The following is a 21,308-nucleotide window of genomic DNA, read 5'->3' as shown; positions in this document are numbered from 1 at the left end:
AAATATTTTTAATTTTCCCTTTATTAAAAAAGAATACTTAGTCTACTTGAATAAACACTTTAAATAAAATAAATTAAGGTTATTTTTGAGCTTCTTTGTGGCAGATTAGCTCTAATAACGAATGGTTGAACCTGTGCAGTTGATTTCTTGAACTGCAGTTGCGCCATTCGGCCTCTGGGGGTCTCTGTTTGTTCATCTTTCCCGTCCTCAGAGGGTCGTTTGCAAAGTTCATGGGCTGAAAAAACGCAGAAGGAAACAACACGCTGGAGTATTGGTTTAATGTACGAGCTGTGGATTATACTTTTCCAGTTTCACCTCACCTGACGCACAGGGCGAACGCCGGGTCCCATTTGTCTTTGCGGATTAAACTCTGTCAGCAGGTATTTATTTATTTTTATTTTTTTCCTTGTAAATTCTGAACAGTTTTAAGTAAGCACGTGCGGAAGGACTGAAATATTTTTAAAGGTTAACGCTTGCATGCGTTGCATTTGTTTCTTTGAGCGTTTAAATTGAACCCACCTGCTGTCAAATTCTTCACAGCATCTCTAACTTTGACCTTAACCTTCATAGCGAATGACTGTGATCGACTTAAAATGACTTGGATTAATATAAACTCAAACTTTATCACACTTTTCCTGTTTTGCACCTGTGACTAAAGTATTTTAAAGGATTGATATTTACTTAGATATGCTTACTGATATTTACTGTGCATTTTTCATGCATTGCACTAATCTGTCCCTATTATTTTATACTATAGTATTATATAGTATATTATTAAGTACAGTGATTTTCTCATGAAAAGAGAATTCGTTTTGTTATTTGAAAAATAAAAATGTGATAACTTTGTTTTTAAATGTGGGGGAAATTATCTTTGTGTGTGTGTTGTTGTTGTTTTATTTATTTATCTATTTATTTTTAGAAATCTGTTCAAGATGTGTTCAGTCTGTCTCCTGAGGCTGGATTTTGGTTGGCACCCAGGTTTCACTTCCTCACTTGTTGATCTTGAAATGTTGTTGTCAGTCAACTTCTAGCTCCCTCGCTGTCTCTTCCATTGATGACTTGCCTTGGATGTGAAGAAAATTAGGCTGGACTTTCACAATAAAAGCCTACATCTGTTTGGCCTTGTTGACTGAGTCTCCCAGCCTACTGTGAGACATCAGTATGGCTTTATAGTGGAAAAGTGATTTAACTGTTGCCCAACAGGAGCAGGCAGCTTGTTTGAAGCCAGATGGCTGACAGTGTAAATGGTGCAAAATAATGCCCGTAAAAGCTGTGAGGTCTGGACGTGGTCTGTCTTGTGGTTTAGGCAGGTTTCTCTTTACCAGTAAGTCCACTTCACCTGACTCAGAGCAAGTTTAATCAAAAGTCACTTTGTGCCAAATTCCTCCAGCCTTTTTCTCCAGGATGCGGAGAGCTGATGCAAGCCAAGTACAATTCACAAGTAAAGCCACAGTGGTGACTTTCTATTGTCTCTGTGAAACAATGAGAGCAGAGCTATGCCAGAGTATGATGTTTACAGCTTACTCACTGCTGGGCTCGGCTGGTGATTGCACACCCTCTGCTTTGCATGTCCTTGTGCATGCTGTGCTCACCTTAATGACTCCCTCCAACCTCCATCTTCAGCATCCGGCCACTGTAATTCCTTTGTGGTTGCAGGTATCGATGTCGAAACCTCAGGGCTTGATGTTGTCTAGACATGTAAGAGGTGTGCTTGTGTTGCGTTGCCAGATAATTATGGGCTCACCGGAGTGAGCGCATGCTGTTGATTAAGATATAAAACCCCCTATTATACCCCAGGTAATGTTCCTTGAATCAGCATCTGTTGTTGTTGATGCTTACAAATCGCCATAGCAGCAACTTTTAAAGGAAACTAACCGTGGGATGCACAGATGTCCAAAAGAAAAAAGAATACTAAAGAAAAAGTTTAATTTCTTATGATGCTGACGTCTTTGCTAATGTCCTCCTCTGGCTTTTCCATTACAGCTGACAGCTTCCCAAGAACATGCAGGATCTACAGTTCTGACCAGCAGCGGCTCAACAAGTAGAGCACTGGACAGCTGACAGGGGTATGATTTTTAGGAATATTATTTCCTTTTTTCTTTGTCCTGTTTATTTAGCCAGAAGCTGTAAAAAGTGCTTAACCTTGAGGTTTCCCCGCTGCGATTAAGGTTGTGGTCAAACTCCCTGACTGCGTTTGTGTGTGCAGCTGCAGTCTGGATGTAAGATTGGGTCAGTGCTTGAGTCGGTTACCCTGCTTCAGTGTGCGATGTGTGGGTCCTCTATCCCGCTGCGTCTGCTGCTCTGGATCGTAGGAGCAGCTGTCTCTACGACGCAAGGTATTCCAGATACGTGTGCGTGTTTAATTTTTGAGTTTCTTCTTTTTTTCTGTGTTTTTGCAAAATGATTATAGCCTCCTTTTTTACATGATGATTACACTTGCTGCTATAACCAAAGTTTCACAATGGCCTAGGCTGTTTTCAGAGCAGACTGTTAGCTTACAAACTGTAGGCATGAGATTGCAAAAGTCAGAAAGAGAAAACTCTAACTTTATTGAGTTCGTTTTTGTTTAATGGTGAGCTTGGTTTTGCATGGAATTGCCTCTGCAAGAAAGTAACTGCATATGTCCTGGTTTGTCTTCATATTACTCTTGCTCTATATCATAGCTGTAATTATTTTTTATTTTTAAGAGTTAAAAAAAATGCAATTATCTAAGATTGAAGCAGTTGTGCCCAACCTGTTTGACTTCTGTTTCGTGTCGCTGATGTGATTATTTCTACATACCTTACTAGACTCATTAGTTCGATGCATAATTGCACAATATTTTTGCACAGCAGCAAATGTGTTTATCAAAAGCTGTTTATAAAAAATGGAATTAGCCATCGTGTCATCACCAGTTGGTTGTGGATTTTATTCTAGGACTTTTACCCATTGCTGTTTTATTTTTTTAACCACATCTGACAAGTTAGAAGCCGAGCACAATGCACTGTCATACAATAGCAATGAGGTAGCCTCACACCACGGAAGACAGTAATTGATAGTCTACCCTACTAGCTTACTCTAAGTGGGACCAGAATTTAATAAATGAGTTCCACAATGTGTCAAATAACACTTGAAACTAGGGATCTGGTTGGTTTATTGGCGTGCTTCAATAAACCAACCACAAAGTCTGTACTGACATATCAGTAAAATTTGAAAAACCCTAAAGAAAATTTAGGGAACCCTATTTTTTTAGGTTTCAGAATAAAGATTTTAAATTATATTCTAATTTTATTCCATCTAGTCATAGAGTTCAGGAATCTGATCTGGAGGTCCCCTCCTCCTTCTACTTGTGATGTGTAATGAGTATGTCCTGGGTAAACCCAGGACACATTGGTGAGATTATGTCTCTTGGCTAGCCTGGAAACACCTCTGTATTACCCCACGTGATCTAAAAATGGATGGATGGAATTTTGTATTTTTGTGTAAACTTCATTGTAGGTTCTCCATTACCTGGGCATTAAAAAGGCCAATCAGACCACTTTTAGTCAAACATAAAAAAAATTTTCCAGAAAAAAACAAGTCCAGATGCCCCCTTTTCAAGCCCTCACAACTTTGTAATGCAATAGGGTTTTGTTTTTAAATTCAGTGTTACTCTTACTTCCCCACATAATTACCAGTGAAAAAGTCTTTAGAGTTACAGGAGCTGACTCTGTGTTTGTGCCTTACGTCAGGTAAGGTTTTAGGTCCCGCTAATCTGACCGCAGAGGCAGGTCGTCCCTTACTGCTCGGCTGCAACATCACTACGGAGCCAGGTGATATGGTCTACCAAGTGCGCTGGCTCAACAAGCACCACAAGCTCATTCTGGCGTACGAACAGGGGACGTCACCCCACATCAGTCACCAAGACCAAAATGTGCAGCTCACTGTCTCTCATCACAACGCTAGCTACATAACCTTCACGAAAGTGCAGGCTGCTGACAGCGGCTGCTACCACTGCATCTTTGATGTTTACCCCAAGGGCACGCAACAAGGCTTGGCGTGCTTCAATATCATCGGTGAGAGTAAATCTTACAAATATGTCTAAAATGAGCTTTAACCTCAGAGCCGTTTTTAGGAATGTTCCCATTCTGTCATGTCTGTGGAAGTGACTGAACTTTGAGTTTCTTGTAGGTGTTTAAGCTCTCATCTGAGAAGCTTCTTCAGTTCTAAAACCAAATGATGGAGAGTCTCAGGTATTTAAACCCTAGTGGGACTTGTTCTCCTGGAACTGAAGAAGCTTCTTGATTGAGAGATAAAACCTCTTCACTAGCCTCCAAGCTCCTTAGACCCATTCTGCAATAATATCCTTACTGGTGGTTCTCATAACATCCCCTTGATTCTGTTTTCTTAAAAACAACAGTCTTCGGTCTGCATTTTTCAAGGTAGCAGCTCCAACTGACATTTGAACTTTTGTGCCTTTATGATAAAGTCAAAGCCTCTTTTGCAACTGTGTTTATTTGTGGAAGTCACATTGCACAGTATAAGCTTTGTTTTGCCTGAGGGCAGCAAAATCCTGTAAAACCGGAAGTAGCAGGTTAAAGTCTGAACTCTCAGATCAGCAGGAGCAGGAGAGCCCACCCAGGCTGCTAACCTTAGTGCTTTCTGTTGTTACTGCTAAATGTGCTCATACATTATTCTTATTTAAAGACCATCTCTTATACCCTAAAAGCTGCATGGAGTTAATGAATATCAGTGTAGACAGCTACTTTTCCATACTAGATAACTATAAAACACTTCGGAGCAACTCCTGTTATTTTAAAATCTGCTGTATAAATAAAAATGACTTGATTTGGCTACAATTTTCTGTGTACCAGGAAAAGTGCATTTCGATGGCAATAAGACTGCCATAAGTGGAAAGCCGACCACCCTTTCATGCTGGTACAGCCTCCCTGGCAGGGTCCGACAGGTCTTGTGGAGGAAGACAGCCGAGCAGGGTGACACCACCACTGTTGGCTCCGTTGCTGAAGGCAACCATTACAAAATAGAGGAACAGTTCAAGGGTCAGGTCAGCCTGAGCCGAACCCTGGGACACACTGAGCTGACGATAAAGGCTGTCCGAACGGAGGACGAGGCCTGCTACACCTGTGAGTTCCACACGTACCCAGATGGCACCCGGGCCGCCACCACATGCCTCTCTGTTTATGGTGAGATCTTATTTTTTTGTTTACTTGGTTGTTTTGTTTTGTTTTTTACTGTATTTGGTCCTTGGAAATTGTTCCCTATTAGGTGATGAATTCTATGTTATCCAAAGTCTGTCATTACATATAGCTGACAAAGTTGTCATGACATTTAGTCATTAGCAACTCAGTAGCCATATTTAATCAGCGCCTCTATATATGTCTAATCTCCACAACCCCAGCTTTGAATATACTCTTCAAAGTTAAACTACAACCCTCCTCACTCGAATTGAGACAAGCAAGGATCATACACTGGATGATTGCTCAGGCGCTATTTCAGGCAGGCAGTAGCCATGATAAGTAGTCATGGTAGCTTATCTTATTACCATGCCATGTCAGCTGATACCCTTCTACACATCTTATTGGTAAATCTCATATAGAGCCCCCAATTTAAGTTGCCTTAGCTTGACAACAGCTGCTACCCACCTGCAAGCCACTTTGCAACCCATATCTCCCACAGAGCCTACTTTCATGCTTGTGAGTGTCGTACCTATTATATGTGTTGGCCCTTGCTGCTGCTCTCCCAGCCTCCAGTTTTCCATATATACACATAAAACGATTGGGAGATCCCACAACAGAGCAACGGCAATCTTCTCATTGAAATACACAAAAATCTCTGTCTGTTAGTTTCTTTGACCACCAACTTGTCCTTCAGAATTAAGAGTTGAGGAACCAAATTTGTCACACAGGTATATCTGAGACCCCTGATTGTTCTTATCTATCTCATATATTGTGGCATAATCATGTTGCCGTGCAATTTTAGCTTGTTGCTAGGTAGTTACCTAGCAACAAGCTAAAATTGCATGTTTTTGTTGTTTTGTTTTTTTTGCCTTGTTGCATCTATAGCACCTTGTGAAATTATCCTTTTGCTATTTCGCACTAACATATCAATTATACCCACAAATCCTGAAAGATCTAGCAATGTGGGTTTTTTTCTTTTTTGTGTTTAGACACATAGAACAGCTTACAGGTACAAACAATACTGGAGCATGAGCATTTGCTAGCAAATATAAACTAGAGCAGATTAAAAAAAACAATTTTCTTTTAGCTTTAGTTGTATTAGGAGGCACACCTACAATTTTCATTTTATAATGGGAACACTTAATAATAATAATAATAATGATAATAATGATGAAGATGATGATAAGACTATTTCTGGACATCTGGAAATGACTAATGTGAGCTGTTTCCAGGAAATGTCAGATAAATATTTCGCTGGGTGTTGACATGGAAAAGTGTTTCCATCCTTTCCATCAATCTGTGCCCATTGTTAGTGTCATTTAGAATAAAAATAATATGTTGGAAAAAAATTTAAATGGCATGGGACCTTGAACTGACCAAACTGATCATTCCAGTTCAATGAGTAGCGCTATTGTTAATTTCCCACGCGGAACATGGATCTCTGAAAGTAAAACATATTATTAATATTACCAATCCTGTATTTGTTTACAGGAACATTTATACGGTATGGGTTAGTGTCACATGCTAGAAAGTTAAACTAGTTTTCTTCCCTAAACCTGCTCCTAACTTTAACCCAGAACATGATACACAAAAGAGGAAAAACAAGGTGTGGCTGTAAAGTTCGGGCTAAATACACTGGTGCTGGCGCCTTTCTATGGTCTCTGCCTTATCTTTCACCCTCTCGGAAAAGGGTCTTGACATGTACCACAATGAGAATATACTGAGGGCTGAGAGGAAATGTGTACTAGTGTATGTGTGTGTGGATCCTGTATATAGCTCAGGAAAAGGAAAAGCAGTGTATAAACAAACCACAGGCAGCTCAAAGGTGAGAGGTACTGGAGAGGGTCATTAACTACTGTTCTGATCTATTTTTCCCCTCAGTGAGAGAGAGTTGCTTAGACCACTATTACACTTTTACACATGAATTATACTTCTGCATCAGATCTACTCAGTAACTTATGCCAGAACCAGAGTCCCATTTTAATTGTATGCTGTGAGCTTCCACGTAACCTGGCCTGCGCCTCCTGAGAAGTGTAACTGCATTGGATCAGTGTATACCACAACTTGACTTGAATGGTGTGCAAGATTGTGGTATAGAGAAAAAAAGGAGTTTTGGGTTAAAACGTCAGTTGGGACGTAGATTTCCATCAGAAGACTAAATGTAGCTCTAGTGATCATGAGCAAAAGTTCCAGGAGTGAGAGTAGTTGCTGATCTTCCTCTGTGAGTGCGTGTGTGGGTGCTTTTGGAGTGATAATGAGAGAGGGGTGTCACAGAGGGGAAAGTGGTGATTAATGTGGGATAAAGCCCAGGGGATGAGTGGTTTACTGTTTCCCTAGACACAAAGCCTAGTGTGTTTGTGTGTGTGCGTATGTTGCTTTCCTAACAGGCTTTGCTTTTGTCTGAACTGTTGGAAGCAGACACCAGATCCAGACACACACATAAACACACACACAGTCAGTAAAAGCTGCTCTGGCTCTGTTCTCCGTCTGGCTTTTGTTTCCAGGCCTGTCGGAGGACGACTTGTGTCACTGTGTCGTCGGGGCAGAAAGATTGACAGGCGATGTTCTCTGTTTGTCCATCTTCATTAGGAAGGCAGATGAGCAAATCTTTGTTTTCTGTGGTGTAACTAAAAGAATACCAAAAAAGAGTAACACAGAATGAAAAAATGACCTAAGAAAAATTGCAAAATAAACTTCAAGCAGCCATTAACTCAGTCTGTCTCTCTACAGTTTTACCCAAACCAGAGGTGAGCCAGGTGACCTCACCTTCAGGGATCACTGAGGCCAACTGCACGGCCAAGTCCCGGCCTGCAGCGGAGATCATGTGGAACGTCGGCAGTGACAACCGAACCCTAGGCCCACCATTTTCGTCGGCCTACGAACAAGGCGACGGTACAACAATAGTGACGAGCACGCTACTCTTCCAGTCTGGGCTGTTCAGCGACCTGTCCATCAAGTGCATCGTGCACCACCCGGGTTTGAATAAACCCCTGTTGATGTCCCTCAACACAAACAGTGAGGACCTCCTGAATGATGTCTTGTCCTGTCACACATTATAGCAAATATAATATGCCATAATGTGTAAAAGCTCCTTTACTAGGAACAGGAGCTTTTGTTGACAAATGTGAATTCTCTGCTATTTTAGTGCTGGGTAATTATGGCTGCTTTGATGGGGTCCCGAATCCTGTAATGCCACATAGTACGGGAAGGATTATTTTTAGTACAGAGAACCTTTCTTGTCTTACCACATCACCTAACATGTTTATTCCAGATGTCATACATAATATATATCCTACTTTTAGACATCATCTGTGTTTTGGAGGAAATGTGAGCTTGTGTGTTTGTGTGCCACAGTGGGTCCAGCCATGGTTATCCTCATCTCTGTGTGCGGTGTGGCAGCGGTCCTCCTCTTGTGCTTGTGTGTGTGTCTCTGCAAGTGCTTCATCTGTACGGATGGTGAGTCTAAAATCTAAGCTTTTTTTTTTTTTTTTTAAAAAGCTTCACATTTGCATTTCTTAAATAGCATTCAGTTACTGGAGTGCTAGGATTTAGCTTGACGCAACAAGGCCAGCTTTGCCGTTTAGTGGTGTCAAAAGGCATTTCAGAAATGCAGTGAGTGTAGTTTTTGCAATAATAAATTACAGCCTGTCATCAAACATAGACTAACTTCTGTTACGAGACCATATGAAGATTTCCCTTATATGGTTGGCACTCTCAATCCTAGTAGCTCCAGAAAACATGGCTGAAGAAAGTCCATGAGAAGCCCTTTGAGGTATTCCCTCAAAGTTCAGCAAAACAGTCATTCTGGGAAGCCTTTATGAGGAACCATGTAATTATATATGTCAAGCAGAAGAAATTACCAGACTTTTTTTTGTTGTTGTTGTTGTTTTTTTTTTTATTAAATTCTGCTTTACTTAAGGTTTTCTAGGCTTTCCTTTATCACAGGATGTCCATGATGTGAGAAAAACCCTCAGTGCATATGCAGTGTTTGTCTAGTGGCCTGCTGTGCTGGCCAAGTTTTGAGTGCCTCTTGTCACCGTGACTGTGATAAAGTGTCCACATTTCTTCTGGTTACATGAACAGAAAACATCTTGGCATTTATGGACTGTGACATACCAAATCAGCCTCCAAGAACTACAGTGGCACAACTACTGCTTCAAGGACTGACAGATAAAACTTGTTTTCTTTTCAAAGTTAAACCTAATTATTTTGTCATTTGTAATTTTGAAAATGAACAAAAAGGGGGAAAAATTATTGAATGCTTGTATATAAAGGAGGTAGATCATATATCATTACCATTAACATTTTAGCTAGTTTTAGCTCAGAGTTTACTCTCGTCACCCCTATTTTCTAACATACTTACATACTTACTATATATATATATATATATATATATATATATATATATATATATATATATATATATATATATATATATATATAATTTTTTTTTTTTTTTTTAAGATTGTTGGTGTCTTCACTACCAAGTTGAAACAAATGTGACTCTAACTTACTCTAACGTAGTAAAGATTTACAACACTGACAGCAAAGATGTAAATATTTGTTTTTGTAGCAATGGGAGAATAAATAACTTCTCAAAATGATGAGCAAACATCAGGAACTGAAAAACAATTTCAAGAAAGACATAAAAGCAGCTCCTCAATTGACCACTTCAATCAGCCTTCAAAGTGGGTCAGTTCCCAAAGAAATATCTTTGGAGCATAAAACAGTGTTGGTCTCTAGAGCTAATTTGCCCCTTCTTGGTGACAATGATAAGTTACCAATTTCTGATATTTTGATTCTGATAACTCATTTGTGTCTTTACTAATTTTTTTTTTTTCAAGCCCTGTTTTTGATGAAGATAGAATCCCATTTTATACCACAGATAGTATAAAAGTACAGATGTACCTTACTAACCAAGCTAACTAGCCAGCATTAGTTGGTGATGTCACAGTGGCATCTTTAACTTAGTCTTTGGAGTTCAAGTTGAACTAATTAGAAATTAAGAATGTGGGTTTTTGTATTTGTATTTGTTTTTTGTTTTTTTTTTTAGTTCCCATTGGGCATAAAAAATGTGATTCTTTTAGCTGACATTATTAATCCATTGTGTTTTGCAGACAGGGAAAATAATAGGAATACAAGGAAGCATAAATTGCTTATTAACAATAAATGCATAGCCTGAAAGATACTTAGCTGCCAGGAAGGAAACCATTCACAGCTTAGTTCTGCCAATGTTAATAGCTGTGTCTGCCAATTTTGATTACAAAAAAGGATATTACAGTTTATATTTTTTATATATATAATTACAGTTAAGTTGGAGATTTCTGATGTTTCAGCTGTTTTTATTATAACAAAACATGAAACACACTAACAGTTACCAGAAAACACCCTCTAAAGGTCAATATTCAGCTTCTTTTCACACTTAGGCGACATGGCAGATGCCTTCTCCGAGGTCATTGACACTACCTTCTCTGCTGTTAACACCTTTCCCACAATAATGACTGAGTGAGTTGCCAATGTAATGTGGCATGTGGGTGGTTGCCCATTTCCCCCTTATGATAAATTACCTCCACACCAAAGGGAGCCAGGGAAACTCTGGCTTGTGCTGTATTGACAGAGGCCTTGGCTTGAAGCTGGTGTTCTGGCTGGCAAAACAAAAGCTGTAAAGGAAGAAAAACAAAAGTGGAGCTGATGTGTCAAGGTTGGGTCACATGACTGTTCTTGACATCCATAGCTAATACAATCTCACGCATCAACAACAGTCAAAAAACTATCATCCATTATAGCTTAAATATGCCATCCCCTCATGGACATTTTCATGTTTGATTTTTCAAAGATTTTTTTTTCAATTTTTAAAAAAAGTTTTCAGCGATGTTGTAAAGGTGGGAATTCACTGCACTGCACCCTTGTCACCTCTTCATGTCAAGTTTCAAAGCTAGGTTTTGCCCACACAAGAGAGTCCCCATTCATGCTGCTGATATAAGGGTGGTTCTGTTTTTGTCAGGAACACTCTTAAATACTATGTTAGCAGTGTGATTGATTGTGCCATGTTTGACCAGAAAATTGAGCTTGGGATATGTTGAATAGATTGCAGTGGCTTCGTTGTAAAAATAGATTTTTCCCAGGAAATGAAGCCCTTGTTTCCTTGAAACATTCCTTGAACCACAAGTTTCCTTGTTTTCCAACTATGTGGGACTTGAGCAGAATAACAAGTGATTGTGCCGATTGTCTGGAGTTAGCAGGCAGAAGAAAAGACCCTCTTTCTTGGTCTAATCCCTGAGACTAAGAAAGAAGGCAGACATTAAGGGGGCCTGGATGAGGGAACTGTGACAAGTCCTAAGCTGAAAGGCTGCCCAGTTGATAACAACGTCCCCTCTCATACTCAGCTGTACAGACACACTCTTACCATATGTATTTCCCAGTCTTGGCCAAGTTGGGATGTGGAGCAAACACAGGCTTTTACTGTGATGTGATTCAGATTGCAGTTAAAGCTGTGATGCAAAGTGTCTTTGTTTTTACTTTTAGATAACCTGACAAGTTTTGTTTTATTTTTTAAAATCAGACAGCTTCATGTATACTGATCATTTAATGATTTTATGATATCACCTAATGACACAGTGATTAAGCCAAGATCATTGCTGTCATTAATAGAAAATTAAATTCTAGTTACAGGATCAATTCACAATATAAACATAGTATCACGTGTAAAAATTCAGCTGCAATGCATCTTTCCCATACTTGGATCTAGTTTATACATATGGATCAAGAGTTATTTGCATATGAAAGTAGAGTACTGTGAAAAACTCTTGACACACAACTTTGCAAAAACAATCTTAAATAGTATCTTTAGGTAGATTGTTGCTAGTATTTTGCAAAACAAAAAAACAATTTCTTTCCATTTCTTTTGTTGAATCTGTGAAAAATGCCAAAGATAACACAGTTTGAAGGGCAGAAAATAGTATTTTTGGTGACTACCAAGGTGATTCCCAAAGAGCTATTAGCTGAAAACTGGTTATGTCTGCATGGTGTATGGTGTGCAGTGTGTCCTTAAGAAATCTGAGGAAATTGGACAAGTGGAGGACAAAAGAAGAAGTGTCATGCCTGAAAGACTATACAGCAGATGAACAGTATCTGAATGTTGTCTCCTTAAAAATAAAAAACAAATCACACAGAACCTGAGACATCTGACTCTTCAGAAGGCTCATCAGAAACGATCTCAGTGGAAGGTTAGCTCAAGTCACGGTCTTGAGGAAAACTGGGAGTAAAAGCTGAGGTATGCCAAATTACACAATAACTGGACTGAAAATTAGTGACAACAGGTCTGATGGAGTTAAGAGTTCAAGTTTGAAATTTTTGCTTCAAATCATTATCAATATGTACAGAGGGGGGCAGCAGAGAGGTAAAATAGTGCATTTCTACAGCCATCTGTAAAAGTCCCAGGCACAGTCATAGTTTGGGGACACATTTCAGCCAGTAGTGTTAGTGATCTTGTCAAACTTGATGGAAGTATGAAAACAGAAGAGTACTGTCAGATTGAGATTGACCATGCAATACCATCTGGAAAGCATCTGGTTGGAAAAAGCTTCATTTTTCAGCACGACAAACACAGTGCCAATGCCGTAAAAAGGTATCTTCATAGAAAAACACACAGTGGAACACTCAGTCATGGATTGGCCTCTCCAGAGCCCAGACCTCAACATTATTGAAGTACTGTGTCATCATGTTGACAAGAGAACAGAACAAAAGGCAGAAACATCCAAAGAAGAGCTTTGAATGTCCTTTAAGAAGTCTGGAAACCTATTCCTGAAAACTACTTAAAGAAATTACTACAAAGCTTCCTAAGAGAGTTCAGGATATATTTAAGAATAAAGGTCATCATACAAAATACTGACTTTCAAGGTGATTAGAATGGTTTCTGGTTTCCCTTTGTAGCACATTCAGTGCGCATGCGCCAACCAGCGTGCAGCCTGTTACAGTCGCTCCTGCTCAAATAATTTCCCCCAGGGATCAATAAAGTATTCTGATTCTGATAGTCCACTTGAAGTCCAAGTTCTTTTGACCAGCTGTTTTTGAAATGGCGTTGGCTGCATGAAGGTTAAAATCTTGTGTAGAGAACAAGCAAGAGATTTAATTTGATTAAACGCAATCTAGAAACTCTTCTCATGGTAATTTAGTTTTTTATTAGCTATTGTAAATTTATCTGCTTTTGTCTCCTGGCACGCAGGAGAGGGAGTCTTCAATCGGGTATGAGCTATCCAGACATCCTGGCAATACTGGAAGCATAGAAAAGCTAGTTACTTTCCCCAGCACTATGCCAGCACACTATTCAATGGGTTTTCAAATTGGGCCAGTTGTAGTTTACAAAGAATGAAACAAACATGAGTGACATTCCTTTTACAAATCAGAACGACCTTCTGCTAAGTTTGTCTGTGTTTCAGTCCTGCTAAGGATCTAATATTGCTTGTTAACATCCACCTTGTAATTGTAATCTTGTCTGTCATTTTTGTAGGCATGGTCGCTGCATGTGATTTGTCGGATTTAGCTACACATAAGATGCTAGGGGACCTGGCTGTACTCAGCTTGCACTGTTATGAGAGCAGAACTGTTGTTAATGAAACCATGAAATCCACCAAAGAAATAGTCTCCATGCAAGTCTTGTTTTTACATTACTTTTCCTAAATATATCTGTGGAAAAATAGTAACAACCACAGTTAAAACATCAGTTTATGCATTAATTAAAAGTATTAATCTAATTTATAAGGACTGGGAAGGATATTAACAGCATAATCACCCAAACCAACAAGAACCATCATGTTTTGATTCAAATCTTGCTGAGTGCTGGAAACAAATTACAAAATAACCTCTTTTGGTGAATAACCAAAACAAAACAAACTATAGCAGGTTACCATGTGTTTCCAAAGATGCTCTGACTAACAAAATTAAGTTTATGGCTTGTAATGTAATTTGCCTTAATATTTCCTACCATGTCATTTTTTTAAGCAATTCACCTCAGGACATCTGTACTTCCTCTCTGAGTTAGAGGAAAAGCTGAAAATCCTGCACTGTGCACCAGCCGGTCTCTAAAACTATTGCTGACAAAAGTCTCTGAAATGCCCAGTTCCAGAGAAACCCACTGTGAACCCATTGAGGTACTGTAATGTCTGCGGTTGAAGACAGACCATGAAAAAGCCACAAATAGGCCCCGGTAGTTCCTGCTCAAACAGTGGGTGTAATTCGCACTCTGCCTGCCTCGATCTCAGCTGGGAAGAAGGACCAAGGCCGGGGCCTCTTCCAGTAAAATGTTGCTGGTCTATTTGGGGCAGTGTTTGCATGATTTTTGTCGTGGTTGGGTGGTGATATGTGGACCGCAAGGTCTGCCGCTGGCTGAACTACAACTAAAGATAAGAGTGTGAAATCTTTAATCATGGAAAGAAAATGTTTTCAGTGGCATCTTTTAATCTGAGGCACCAGAGGAAATATGGGGCTGGCACCACATCCGGTCCAGCACACAAACACAGTTACCACTTGAATCATGGGGGCAGAACTGATAGCTCCCAAGATATCAGAGGGAGGACAAAGGAACAAACTTTAGTCTCATGTTATCTTAAAAGGAACACAGCTTCCTAATGTGGAGAAGGTGACACCTACTGGTTGCCACACTGAAACAACAAACAGCTTTAACAAGCATTAATTTCCATCTGCACTAATGATTTTCCACTAACTCACAGCACAGTTAACCTGTCGCTGATGCTCTAATTGTCTTTTAGCCTCCATGTGTCGATTTTGCAGTGGTGCTATAGACTTTCCTAAATAACTCACATTACTGCCACATGTAGATTTAGGTGTGGCAGGCAATTATGTCTGTGGAATTCATGCAGTGTTTCATTATTTTGTGTATGTGATCTTTTTAGATATGAGGGGGCGTTTTGGGGATTTTGTGAGTGCACAGACGTGTAAGGGCTTGCTGTGTTTCTTTTTGCATTCCTGAGTGGGATTTATATCAAGTTAATACACCCTGTCGCCGATGATATTGTGACATTTTTACATTTAGAAATACTCTGAGGGCTTCTTTTTATAGACTAACCTCAAACTCCGATCTTGATTAATAAAACTGGATGATCAATCAAACAGTTATGTATAGCCACAGCTTAAGAGCCACTTTGGATTTAAAATTACAAGACTGAGTTTATAAACAGTCCAGTTACTGACAATGCCATATAGACTGGGATTTTTTTGGTCAGCTTGTGTAACTCCTTTCAATGTCTCAACCGGTATTTTTGATGGATTGACATGAATGTTGCTCATGTCCTAGTTGCTACACCCATCTTTCATATCATGCTCCTTTTTCAGTGGTCTTAAATGCACATACTAAAAACTACGTTTCCATAAAGCTATGTTTTATGAAAATGGCTATAGACTGGTCCATTAGCTTTTCTTAACCCATATAATTATCATAGCATATGTATGCATGTCTGTTCAAGACTTCTCCTAGACACATTACACAGCCTGGATGGAACTTTTTACCAGGATTATAAAAATCTATTTAGCTTCTGGGAATTATGTTTATAATTCTCAAATCCTAATAGATCATCAGCTGATGTCAAAATGAGCAAATGTTACGTATACGTGTACCTTGTTGTCATTACCTGTACGTGTACATGTATGTGTTTTTATATACATTTTGCGAACTTTTTTTAGGCCAGTGAAATGTTTCGCTATTCAATACCTGTAAATAAGCATTTGTCAAACAGTGACACTAATAGTGCCTGTCACTGACTACTTTGTCTTAGACAATATGAAACTTGCAAAGAAGAACAATAAGTACATGTTTTTATTATTCATTTGCTTGGTTAAGGCGATCGTGGCTCAAGAGTTGGGAGTTCGCCTTGTAAGGTTGCCGGTTCGAGCCCCGGCTTGGACGGTCTCGGTCGTTGTGTCCTTGGACAAGACACTTCACCCGTTGCCTACTAGTGGTGGTCAGAGGGCCCGGTGGCACCAGTGTCCGACAGCCTCGCCTCTGTCAGTGCGCCCCAGGGTGGTTGTGGCTACAATGTCGCTGCCATCACCAGTGTGTGAATGGGTGGATGACTGAACGTGTAAAGCGCTTTGGGGTCCTTAGGGACTAGTAAAGCACTACACAAATACAGGCCGTTTACCATTTTGGTGTTGTGAGTTTTTGCATTCTCACTTCATACACTTCATACATATAATGAAGATAAAAATGATAACATGATAAACTGACATACACACCTGTGTTTTCATGCATGATCTAAATGAACAAGTGCTGCAGGTCTGGAAAAAAATACCAATAGGGTGGGTTTTGGCCTTAGTGTGGTTGGTTTCTTGATAGTGGTTTAAAATCGATGGAAAACTTAACGAGTGACTAATGGACCAATGTCCTAGAAACCTGATGTTGCCCTCATCAACCTGAAAAAGTCTCTTTACTAATGAAATCTAAACAACATCCTACCAGGAAAAGGCGGTTACAGTCTGAACAGGACATGCAAGGCTGTCAAGGAAGGATTGTGTGATAGATTTTGAAGTGGAAAATTAAACACTGAAAATTTTCCGGTGTTCTTGGGACAAAGGTGCAGGCATGGCAAATAACTTTGTGTGTCTGTCTCTTTCTATCCAGACTGATTTGGAGTCTGCCCTCACCGCTGCTTTGATGAAGGTCCAGTGAAGCTCTGAGCCTGACCTAGCTGCTCAGCACCGTGCCCTTCAATTCAGTATTCAGAGGAAGGGGGAAGGGAACAGAGCTGAGCCAACACTGGGCTGAGCTGGGAGGGTACTGCTAGTGTGGACACCAATTTACTACAAAGTAAACAGAACTAAAACCACATTATTTAATGCTAGTTATTATACTTACGGTAGAGCACTGGAGATGTTTGTTGATGAAACCCTTTTATATAAAAGATAGCAAGGCTGAGAGATGCAGAAGTAGATGTGGCAAAATGGAGCTCCAGTGGTGAGATTAAACAGTGCTTCCTCTCTTAAGAAGTCGTTGTAGTGTCTGTACATGTGTGTGTTTGTATGTGTGTTTTAGTTATTCTCTGATGTCAGAAAATGGTGTGATGAGTTATATATTTTTTCAACTTTCAGTAGCTATATGATTGCATGAAGTGTCATGTAAATTTACAGTTGTGGTCAGAAGTTTACAAACACTCATCTAGGGTATGAATGTCATGGTTATTTGAGGATTATAATGATTTCTTTGAACTTTACTTTTTCCAGGGTGGAATGATTGTGCAATATAAATCTTTAATTACTTTAAAAAACAAGACTTGAGTGAACAAGTTTGATCTGATTTTGGATTTTCTTTAATCCACACAGGGTCCAAATTACACAAAGCTTGAAACACCATACTAACATTTGGTTAAGTGTCCTTTAGCAAGTTGCACTTTAGCCAGATGTACTTGGTAGTCATCAAGAAGCAAAAACCGCTCTTGTTGCCAAAATTTGTAGACTTCATTTAAGTTGGTTGGTTAGCTGACACAGACCTGGCTTTAAAGTGTTGTTCACAAATTTTCAGTATGGCTGAGGTTTAAGAAGACCATTCCAACAGCTTCTTGTCAGCCCGTTTATACCTTCCAAAACCAGTTTTGATGTGTGTTTCATTGTCCTGTTGGAACACTCAGTTGTGTTGTCAGTCAACTAAATGTTGATTTGAGGTGAAGTTGCAGAATTTGGAGGTAGTGATTCTCATTCATTATTACATTTACTCTGTGGAATGCCCCCAGTACCACTGGCTGCAAAACAGTCTCCATGCCTTGTGTCATTGTGGCTAGACAGCTCAATCTTTGTCTCATCTGACCATGAAACTCTTCTCCAGAAGGCATTTGTTCCATGCGGGCTGCTACAAATTTTAGTCGAGCTTGAAGGTGTCAGTTTTGGAGCAGAGTTGGCATCTTAGTCCATGGTGATGTAAAACTGGCCTCACTGTGGACAGTGTTGCTGGTGTTCCAGTAGTTTCCAGCTCATGGCACGCTTGAGCCTTGATGTTCCTGAACATCCTAAGCAAATTCCTCAAATCTGATGGTGACACTTTTGGTCTTTTTCCAGATCTTGGCAAAGTGGTGATGCATCTGAATACCTTGTACTTACTTGCTTGAACAGTCTGCAGTTGTTTAAAAACGGCTTCAAGAGACCTTCCCAACTTGTAGATATCTACAATTCTCCTACTTAGAACTTCTCAATTTTTACAATATTGGTAAATCCAATGAGTGCTGAAAAAACAAATCCTTTTTTTGCTAGCAATTGAAATTACCAGTTGTAGTCAATTATGATGACTAGTGAGACGTTAACAGGCTTTGCTCTTGTCAAGTTAAAGACAATGTAAAACCTTTAGCGCCACTTATTCAAAGATTTAAATAAGGAAATGTATGTATATGAGTCTGTATGCATGTTTGAGCCTGTGTGGATTAGAGAAAATCCAAAATAAGTTCAAACTTATGGAATCCTGTACAATCATTCTACCCTGGAAAAAGAACAGTTCAAAGAAATCATTGGAAGCCCAAAATTACTATGACATTCATGTCCATGATGAGTGTTTGTAAACATCTGACCATGACTGTAACTACACTTTTTCTATCTTTTTCTATCATGTTTGGAATTGACTACTTTACATTTCAAATATAGAAAATAATAATAATAATAACATGTTGATATATATATATATATATATATATATATATATATATATATATATATATATATATATATATATATATATATATATATATATATATATATCTCTAAAACCCTTATATTGATCACTAAACTAGAAAAAATGTTGATGTCACATATATGTAGGTGTCATCAGATATTAACTGAAAATCTCTTCAGAATTGGAAGACCAGAGGCACAAACAAACGTGACACAGAAAAACCGAAACCACCAAAACCGTTTGGACTTTGTAATTGTGAAAATACTTTGTTTCTGAACCTTTTAAGGTGGCTGAACATTTCAAGCCACATCACTTGCTCTTTGCCTGATTGCTGTGGGACACCAATATCACCACTGCGAAGCTGTTGCTTCACCTGACATCCCTCCATTTGTGGTTGTGATGTAGAGAAGAACGATGGCTAAAACGGCACCAATTGTGAACTTGCAAGTTACGGGAAAGTAAAAAAAATCTGACTTTTAGTAAACGGGCCCGTGTGAGTCACCCTGAAGGATGGTTTGTGGTGGAAAAGAATGAAAAGTTTGTTATTTTTAGCTGCTGCCTGCAGGACAGAGACGGGTGGTCGACCTGTAACCTTTGTGTGCTCGGTGGTTAACACCGCCCAAACAATTTCTGTGCACATGAATCCTGAGAATTACTGTTTGCATAACTGTCTGAGAGATAGAAGGCGTTTGTGTGTCTTTCTATGTGTCTGGGTGAGTAATCTGAGTTCAAAAGAAACACAGAGTGCATCTATGTCTATGTGTGTGTTTGCATTTGCTGCCATTGCTGTACAGTATTATAATTTACAGAGTTAAACTGTAGGGAGCACCAGTGCTAGGTTTATTGGCCTGCATGGGCAGTTATTGGTTTATCATAGAAACTCAGAGTATAATGCTACAGTGAAGTCTGTTATCTTTATATATAAACACAGTTTGAAGGTTTAAATATTAATAAATGTCTTTGATGATAAGAAGCTAACAAGCTGATTGTGTTGCTTTTACAGTGTTTTTCCTTTTTTGTATCAATAAATCTGTTAAATAGTGTCCTGCACTTGTGCTGCAAGATAAATCTTAAGCTAATGTGGATCGGCACTGGGTTAAATAAATAAAAAACTTTATCTGCTGTCTTTTCGCTGCTTCTTTTAATTGATTTTGCTGAATATCACAATAGTATGAAGTGATACCCTCATACTAGCTTGGATTCTTTTGAGATTGTTTGGCAGTGATGTATGGGGACCGTGGGTGTTACATACTGAAACTCATTTCCTCCACAGCCCACTGCTGTGACTGTACTGTTTTACTTTCAGAACCTGTGAGTGGTATAACGGCATCTCCTTCTTTGGAAAAAAAAAAGAACAAAAGAATAAATCTGTGACTAACCAATGCAAATATTTTAAGATTAAAATAGCTTTAACCAGTTTAAAATTTGTTTTTGTTTTTTCGAATATTATTTAAATGACTCACTTGTGAGTCAATTTTCACACCAAAAAAAACCTGAAAGTGTGCATTGAGTTAACCCTTACAGTTTGTATGCTTTTAAGCTTAAACTGGATTTTGGGTTCATTTTGAATTCAATTACCACGTATAAACTAACATCATTGGTTTCCTATTATTTTGTTTCAAAACGGCTGCTATGAAATAGGTGCATCCATCCACTTTCCACTCTATCCAGTCTGGGAGACGAACAACCATATGCCAAATAACCTAAACAAGCATTTCTTTGGGCCGTGGAAGGAAAGTGGAGCAGCTGAAGGAGTGTCGCCATGCAGTTCTTTAAGTACAAGTCAGGTATTACAACACAATGGATGCCTAAAATAATCACACTATTTTCAACATCTACAGTCTTTTTCATAAGACTCTATGCAGTCCTGGGAAAAGCTAAGCAGACAGTATGATTCAGTAGTCTGTGGAACCACCTTAAGCAACAACAACTTGAATTGGTGTGTTTGGCTTTTTCTGTCTCTCGTATCATTATGGAGGAATTTTTGCTCAGTCTTCTGTACAACGTTGCTTCAGTTCGTTTACATTTGCAGGCATTTGTTTTCTTTTTCAGCCATTCTGATTTAGATTTGCTGCTGTGCTTAGGATCATTTTCCTGGCTGTGCCAGGCTTTAGCTCTCAGACAGACAGCCTCACATCTAAGTCTAAAACACTTTGGTCTATAGAGGAGGTCAGCTCAGGGCGCCCAAGTCCTGTGGCAACAGGAATAACCCCAAATCATCACCTCTCCACCACCGTGCTGGGGGTGTTTGTGCTGATATACTGAGTTTGATTTTTGCAAACTTGGAGCTATGCATTATAACAAAACATCTGTACTTTGCTCTTATTTGTCCAAAGGACATTGTTCCAGATATCTCGTGGTTCTTTCAGATGCAACTTTGCAAACCTAAACCATGTTGCCATGTCCTTTTTAGTGAGAAGAGGCACTGTCCCAGAAACCCCTCCAATCAAGCCATACACGTTCAGTCTTCTTCCTGAACTGTGTTG

At 39.2% G+C, this 21,308-nt stretch overlaps 1 protein-coding gene across 3 annotated transcripts; it reads left to right on the top strand.

The window, feature by feature from the left end:
* Nucleotides 1–65: 65 nt before the first annotated feature.
* Nucleotides 66–18,831, top strand: LOC146547606 (nectin-3-like). Of its 3 annotated transcripts, none has more exons than XM_085265333.1 (8): nt 66–380; nt 1,984–2,066; nt 2,207–2,336; nt 3,711–4,034; nt 4,833–5,162; nt 7,887–8,171; nt 8,511–8,612; nt 9,240–9,515. In XM_085265333.1, the coding sequence occupies exons 3-8, from the start codon at nt 2,267–2,269 to the stop codon at nt 9,464–9,466; spliced, it is 1,338 nt and encodes a 445-aa protein (XP_085121459.1). In that variant the 5' UTR covers nt 66–380; nt 1,984–2,066; nt 2,207–2,266; the 3' UTR covers nt 9,467–9,515. The 3 variants fall into 3 exon arrangements, with proteins under 3 accessions (XP_085121459.1, XP_085121458.1, XP_085121457.1); XM_085265332.1 differs by lacking the exon at nt 9,240–9,515 and adding an exon at nt 16,792–18,831 and having other exon boundaries at nt 74–380; nt 2,169–2,336; XM_085265331.1 differs by lacking the exon at nt 9,240–9,515 and adding an exon at nt 16,792–18,831 and having other exon boundaries at nt 75–380.
* Nucleotides 18,832–21,308: the final 2,477 nt, after the last annotated feature.

Source organism: Mchenga conophoros, linkage group LG23, assembly GCF_057382185.1.
Source record: "Mchenga conophoros isolate Kocher_MC1m ecotype Shallow Benthic linkage group LG23, M_conophoros_male_GT1.1, whole genome shotgun sequence".
In the NCBI taxonomy this organism is placed as follows: Eukaryota; Metazoa; Chordata; class Actinopteri; order Cichliformes; family Cichlidae; genus Mchenga; species Mchenga conophoros.
This window is presented reverse-complemented; position numbering and strand designations above follow the sequence as displayed.

Excerpts from the sequence above, each read along its gene's own strand:
- LOC146547606 (XM_085265333.1), top strand. The coding sequence starts at position 2,267 with ATGTGTGGGTCCTCTATCCCGCTGCGTCTGCTGCTCTGGATCGTAGGA. Across the intron at positions 2,337-3,710 it reads AGCTGTCTCTACGACGCAAG|GTAAGGTTTTAGGTCCCGCT; the intron begins GTATTCCAGATA and ends GCCTTACGTCAG. Across the intron at positions 5,163-7,886 it reads CACATGCCTCTCTGTTTATG|TTTTACCCAAACCAGAGGTG; the intron begins GTGAGATCTTAT and ends GTCTCTCTACAG.